This window comes from Littorina saxatilis, linkage group LG7 (genome assembly GCF_037325665.1).
Source record: "Littorina saxatilis isolate snail1 linkage group LG7, US_GU_Lsax_2.0, whole genome shotgun sequence".
Lineage (NCBI taxonomy): Eukaryota > Metazoa > Mollusca > Gastropoda > Littorinimorpha > Littorinidae > Littorina > Littorina saxatilis.
In genome coordinates this window covers 35719739-35727238 of record NC_090251.1, presented here as the reverse complement: position 1 = coordinate 35727238, position 7500 = coordinate 35719739, and the positions used below count along the sequence as shown (strand labels likewise).

General features: G+C 39.8%; 2 protein-coding genes across 2 annotated transcripts in view; both read right to left on the bottom strand.

The window, feature by feature from the left end:
• Positions 1-3916, bottom strand: part of LOC138971320 (arylsulfatase B-like) — a 14011-nt gene extending 10095 nt beyond the window's left edge. Inside the window, exons 1-4 of the mRNA XM_070344041.1 lie at positions 3690-3916; positions 3068-3179; positions 1282-1333; positions 525-628 (exon numbers count right to left, since the gene is read on the bottom strand). Of these exons, the coding sequence (XP_070200142.1) occupies positions 525-628; positions 1282-1333; positions 3068-3179; positions 3690-3819 (398 nt within the window). The 5' untranslated portion in view covers positions 3820-3916. The remainder of the gene's footprint in view (positions 1-524; positions 629-1281; positions 1334-3067; positions 3180-3689) is intronic.
• Positions 3917-5696: 1780 nt separating this feature from the next.
• LOC138970184 (xanthine dehydrogenase/oxidase-like) overlaps positions 5697-7500 on the bottom strand; it is a gene marked incomplete at its 5' end in the record, with an annotated part of 29459 nt that continues 27655 nt past the window's right edge. The window contains 2 exon segments of the mRNA XM_070342678.1: positions 5697-6877; positions 7406-7500. The exon segment at positions 7406-7500 is cut by the window's right edge and continues 13 nt beyond it. Coding sequence (XP_070198779.1) covers positions 6804-6877; positions 7406-7500 — 169 coding nt within the window.

Genomic DNA, 7500 nt, shown 5'->3' with positions numbered 1-7500 from the left:
GCGGACATGCGTGTAGACCTATAGACACGTAGATAGACAAAACAGACAAGCTGACTTGCACATGTGTATATCGTTGGCTGAGGGACAAGGTTAACATCATGTAACCAGCATCATATTCAAAGCTTACTTTGTTTGGGGCATTTTTTCTCAAAGTAAATAAACTCAATGCACTGTTTTCATGAACAATTCAGCAACACGTCTTTCAATCCTGAACCTTTCGTTTTGCATATCTGATATTGACGTTCGAGTGTTGTTAATGTCTACATTTTGTCAAATTTGGTTTCTATTGTAAATAGGCACGTTTTGTAACTTTTGGTTTCCATGTCTCGTTGCTGCTTTCTAGCATTGTAGATGTCAACATTTGGTAACTTTTGGTTTTCAAATACCATAGTGACGTCCGAGTATTGTAGATGTCTGCATAATTATTTTATGTCTGCATTTTGTTACGATTGGTTTCCATGTGCCATTGTGGCGTTCGAGTTTTGCAGATTTCTACATAATTATTGTAAAGGTCAGTTACATACTTGCCGACAGCATGCGTGGCATAGCCCAGGTCTTTGAGGGCTTGTGGCAGAGTGGTCAGGTTGGCGGGTAGGTAGGCTTTCTGTTCTGGCTTGATCGCCCTGTGCTATGAGAAAAAGAGGATAATCTACCATTGGGAGAGCATACTCCAACATAAATGAATGTTTGTGAACAGGGACTGAGAGCTATTCAGTCTTGCTTTGGTAATATCTTAGAAAAGGCCATGGAAATTAAAGTACCAACGTTGAATTTAATGTCTTCATCACTCACGTACGCAGACAGGCAGACACACACACACAGACATAGTCAAAGAGACACAAAAATACCGTGACACCGAGACACAGACACAGACATACACACTAACACCCACAGACAATAACACACACACACACACAAACACGCACACACACACACACACACACACACACACACACACACACACACACATACATAAACACACGTACACCCACACACCTACACCCACGCACACGCCCACACCCACACACACCCCCACACACACACACAAACACAGACACACACACACACACACACACACATACACACACACACACATACAAACACACACATACACACACATTCACACACACACACATACACACACAGACGCTAACACATACACACTATCGCACAAACACGCGCGCTTTCCTATCAATTAGAAAAGCCTTAAAATGAGATATACAATTTACAATGAAAATAAAAGGGAAAACAACATTACTAACACTAAACAGATAAGCGTACCTGTAGTCCAGTGTGAAAAGGGAAGTAACCCGACATGAAGGCACTCCGTGAACTGAAAATTGTAATCACCATAGTGCCGTTTTGATAAAAAGCGGTAAGAACAACTTGCAAACAAAACAGGACGAAACAGAAAGCAGTCAGAAGAACAACAAATTGGACATATATCTTTTCTTGGTAGAAAGAAGGAAATATGTAGAGGTTACATGCCGAGTCTCAGTGATTATTAAAAATAATGGTCGAAGTTAGCGGATCATGAAAAATGCGAGCTTCAGCGAGCTTTTTCATGACCGCGAACTGAGACCATTATTTTTAATAATCACTGAGACGAGGTGTGTAACCTCTTTATTCCCCCTTTCTTCAGTTATTCAAAGAAAACAGGAGTTTTTGTGCGAAAGTTTGATCGAATCCGAATCACTCAACCAGTCAACCTGCGCAGGCGATCGATTAATGCGCGGTTGTATAGTTCCGTGCAAATCATTCCATTCTGTTAACACTTCTTGTCAGTTTCCCTGTTTTAGACTAAAATCAAGTACACAGATATGCTGTTATTCTGCTGTGGCGGTAAAGGCAGATATTGTGTGTTCTGTTTATGTTTTAGTATCGCTAAAGATAATGTTCTTTCGTCAAATGGGACTAGCAGACGAACTTTTGCACCCGTGTTCCAACGTTAATTACTGTATGAAGTTCAGTTTTTTGGGGAAAATAGTGTATGAAACCGCTTTATGTTGTTTAAATTGATGAGATGTGTGCATTTTGTTGCGTGTGATCTGTTTATAAAATGAAATATTGTTGAAAACTGACCGTCGGATTGCAGTCAGTGTTGTCGAAGAAACTGCGTTAAAAGAAGGGGAACTACTCTTGTCGGCAAGAGTGTGAGTTACTTGCCTTGGGAATTTGCTTGTGATGAACGGTGTGTGCACAGCAGATCTATATTCAGAAAACAACCGAACTCATGGATTTTATATGGAGATTCATGTGTTCAGGCCTGTAGTTGTTAATTTAAATGCGGTATGTTTGTATTGTTTGCTCCAGAGATGTATATTTCGTACGTATAGAGCGTTTTGAACTTTTCAGTCGCAAAAGTAGTACCAAAACAGAACAGCTTCTCAACCCATTGCACTATCGAGGATTCAGGCTGTTGCTGGCTCGTTATTTGTTTGGTTGCTGGGTCATTATCGAAAAATAACTAGCTCTACAAGTTTACAGAGGTAAAGAAGCAGAGGGGGGAATAATAGAAAATAAGAAATAAATAAAACAGAGATCGAGTAAGGAATGATCAAATGAAGGAAGCAATGAAGGAAGTAGAATAAAAACATTTTTAAAAAAAAGTTGGAAAGACCAACAAACACACAGATACAGGCCTACGGACTTACTAACGGACACTAGCTCAAAGTTAACTTGCTATTGCAATGCAAAATAACGCAAACTGGTGAAATAAGCTTGTACCGGGAGCTTCAGGGTGAAGGAGAAAAAGAAAAAGAAGGAGAACAAGAAGGAGAACCAGAACAAGGAGAACAACAAGAACAACAACAAGAACAACAACAACAACAACAGCAACATCACGACAACAACAACAACAACGACGACGACGACGACGACGATAACAACAACAATATCCACACCAATAACTATAAACAACAACAACAACAACAACAACAACAACAACAACAACAACAACAACAATATCCACACCAATAACTATAAACAACAACAACAACAAAAAGACAACCCCAAACAACAACAAGACAACCGACAACGTCTTGTGGCTGTTAACAATCCAACTGACGGAGAACAGAGCGGCTGAACGTAGTAGCTGTTGAGAAGGATCCCCTGCCGAGCCATACGACTGAGGGTCGGTGTGTGCATGGTGGGGTCCCTCCAGACCACGTCATTCCAGCCTGCAAAGAAATGTATGATGGAAGCACTTAATGATAAACGATACCGATAAATGCGCAAAGTCTAGCGGTGACCTTACGCGTCATTTTCTCCAGCTGAGATGACGAATTCACCGAGCCAACCTTCTGTCAAGAAATTCTTAGACGGTTTCTGGGAGAAGCGCAAGAGAAGCGACATAATGTTTACCTGACGCTATTATTCGCATTACTCGCATTTTGACGTCTTCTAGCTTTTGACGTCAGAGGTTTTACTTTGGAAAATGGGCTCAAGCTAGAAGAAGACGTCTTTGTTTGTGTTATCGGTGTCGTTTGTCTTTAAAGGCACACTTCTCTCGTGAAAAACAAATTGACACAACGTCTCAGATGTACCCAGGCTTTTGCATGGGATAAAACCATCATCATCCATTTGAGACACATACCAAAAATTGATAGCCTGGGTGTTCGCTGTGGCAACTTGGCTTTCTAAGAAATTAATTCATAAAAAAATCATCATCATCATCATTGTTATCTCACCAAGATCGTCGGCCACGATGAAGAGAATGTGAGGTTTGTCCGCGGCATTAACTCCATTAAATCTCGGCACCACTACCATCAGCATCGCCGCCAGAAGCGACGACATCATTTTTCCAGACATCATCGGCATTGCAAGTGTTAATCGACACTCATTGCAAAGATCAGCAATAGTGAGACATTGGTTCAGTCAGCTATTTGTTATCAGGAGCTCATTGGAAACAAATATACTTATATCAGACTGTGATATTATCTGGGTAATATACACATGTCTGTTATATTGACAATGGACTGACATAATGACCTTGCTACTTATCAATGTATGCATTAGGTCCGAGTGCATGTGTCGGTTGATCACAATTTGAGGACGTGACTCGCCAAGAATCATTTTTAAATCAAGTTGAAAATAAGTGCCTGTTTGTACTCACATGCACTCTCGAGAGCACGCCCACACACACGCACAAAACGCATGTGCGCACACCAACGCATGCTCATTTACACTCACACACACACACACACACACACACACACACACACACACACACACACACACACACACAAACACACACACACAATGACACACACACACACACACACACTCGCATATACATATACACACACAAGTAAAAAAGGACAGCCACACACATACACACACAGACACAGACAAAAACACACGCATAATTGATAATTATGTCGACGATGATGATGGCCTAATTATGAGTCAGTGAGCAGTCCACTTCAAACAAGATCTATAATTATTCTGTATTGTTTTAATTGCATAGATGTATCAGTTGCAGATAATCTGAAAATTGGCCTTGCGAGGTGACCTAGGTAATTCATCGGTATTATTTTGCTATTGGCCCATATACTTGCAAAGTATACGCGTACTTACAAAGCTCAGCAACATCAACACATACACTTAGACAGACAGAACGACAGAAAGAATGACGGACAGACAGACAGAAAGACAGACAGACAGACAGTTAGACAGATAGACAGACAGATAGAGACAGATAGACAGACAGATAGACAGACAGATAGACAGATAGATTGACAAAGACAAGAGTAAGACATACAGACAAAGACAGACAAAGACAGACAGACAGACAGACAGACAGACATATTGACAGACAGACAGATAGACATACTAACAGGCAGTCTGGCAGGCATACATGCAGACAGATAGACAAGCACGCACACCAACACACAGAAGCTACATTGTTGAAATGCATTTTTATTCATATTTATATTCAAACCGTGTATACATGTACATTCAAGATAGGTATCGTGTTGAAGTGTGGTCATAATAAAAAAAATATAGCAATCCATTTCTACTCGAATCAGCCTCGGTGTTTTCGTTGACGTGATCAATGTTACGTTTTTCTTTATCTGCAGTGGTAGCATAATTATATAATTATCAAATACATAAACAGACCGATAAAACTCCTACACGCTCCGCAACTTCACTCATATTTTCGCAAAACATAAGTACTGAATGAAATCTAGTAACAAATGGATTTGGATTGTTTATTGATTGTGCCTGAACTAGTGAACTAAGCGTGTTAAAAAGCTGGGATCAATAGTGATTATACGAATTATTTATACATAAATTTCAATCATGAATACTTTTGCAGCATCATATACCACTAGAAATAATGACTGTGGTCGTCGAAATAAAGAATACGGGCATCCAAAACAAACGTGTGTATGTATGTATGTGTGTGTGTATGTGTGTGTGTGTGTGTGTGTGTGTGTGTGTGTGTGTGTGTGTGTGTGTATGTATATATGTGTGTGTATGTGGGTGTGTGTGCCAGGCTGTGTGTGTGTGTGTGGGGGGGTGTATGTGTGTGTGTGTATGTGAGAAAGAGAGAGAGTGAGAGCCAGAGAGAGAGAGAGAGAGTGTGTGTGTGTATGTGTGTGTGTGTGTGTGTGCGCGCGTGTGTGTGTTTGTGTGTGTGTGTGTACGTGTGTGTGTGTGTGAACGTATGTGTGTGTGTGTGTGTGTGTGTGTGTGTGTGTGTGTGTGTGTGTGTGTGTGTGTGTGTGTGTGTGTGTGTGTGAGTGTGTGAGCGTGTGTAAGTGAAACACCCAAAGAAAAACACCTCACCCCCGAAATATAAAATAAAATAAAAACACAAAAAATACAGGCATAAAAAACAGCATCGAATATATGTCAATGTTAGCTGTTTTTTTACAGACATGAATATATATATCTATAGTTACATAGTAAAATCAACGCTAAAAGTGTTTAATGATATATTGCTGATCGTTCTGTTTTATTAGCCATTGTCTTTTTATAGTCTTTTATAGTTTGCATGAACTGATATTTACATTGCTTGGTAATCATATTCTTTTTACAAAACAAAAAAACAAAAAAGAGAGAATAACCCGTTCGTCATAAAGTCTTAACAACAAAAATGTCTCTGCTTGTTTTGTCATATTTGATGTTTTAAAATAAGCATAAAATGTCTCATATAAATCCTTCATTAAGTTTGTCAAACAAATGTCTTGTACCTCCTATTCTTAAGAAACTAAAATAATGTCTACGATGAATTCTTTATATCGTTTAGTCTTCAGTCGCAAATAAATCTATCGTTTATTATGTCCAACAAACTCTCGTAATCCAATTCTGAGGTCTACGAGGAATTATTTCAAAAGGACAAAAATTGAAAGTCTGCGATAAGTTCTCTTTTATTCAGTCTTCAGTCCCATTCTGAACTCTACGATAAATCAAATCCAAAAGAAATCAAATAAAAAGTCTACCATCACATCTCAATCCATTGTTTTTCATGTCAAAAATACTTCTCAATGTCCAAGCATGTAAACACTAGCCGTTCACAGAGTAATGTTTGTTTTACACACTGTTAAAGTGTATTACCGGTATAACAACCTGTTCTGTACCCTACTTGATATTGTTCGTGTGTCAACGGCATACCATGCAGTTGTCATGACACACAATCCACAGGTGCATGACACTTGGTCGTCACGTGATCAATGGGCGGAAGCTCTATTCCTTTCTACTAATTATGAAAGCACACACATCCACAGGCCCCACCTACATAGAGTCAAGTGCCTAGATGATAATTTCAATATTTTGAAGGATGCGCGTGGTGGTCACTATTGTCCGAAAGTAAACTGGGACGGCTTGACCATGCAGGCAGCCTGTATGTCTTCTGCAAACACGGGTGAATCTGCAACAACAGAAAGATGTTTTGTATGTGTTTTGTTGTTTTGTTGTTGTTGTAGTAGCAGTAGTAGTAGTAGTAGTAGTAGTAGTAGTAGTAGTAGTAGTAGTAGTAGTAGTAGTAGTAGTAGTAATAGTAGTAGTTGTTCTTGTTGTTGTCGTTGTTGCTGAGAGAAACAATACCCCAGGGATGGAACGAGAAACGATCCAGCTAGGGATTTTGAGAAATTAGGACGTGGAACTGACTGACATAAAGACTTACTGGGGACGAAGAACACATCTTACACAAACTCAGCACGAGCTGATGGATAACAAATCCTCAGCTAAGGCAGAGATGGACTTCATCAGAAAACCTTAACATTAATGGCAGCATGTTTCTACTCATTAATGGGAGCATGAATACACTCATTCAAGAAAAAGAAAAAGAAATGAATATTGCATTTTGCCAGTTCGCTTTCCCCAGTAAGAAAGCAGCCCGAAATGCCATGAGCGTAAGCTCACAGGCCAATATGACACAAAAACCAAATATACTTACTGAGAGTGAAGAAGACATCCTGCCCTATCTCAGCACGTGCTGCCTCCACAGCCTGTTTGATGGCGAACACAGCCGATGAGGACAGCATCAAGGGT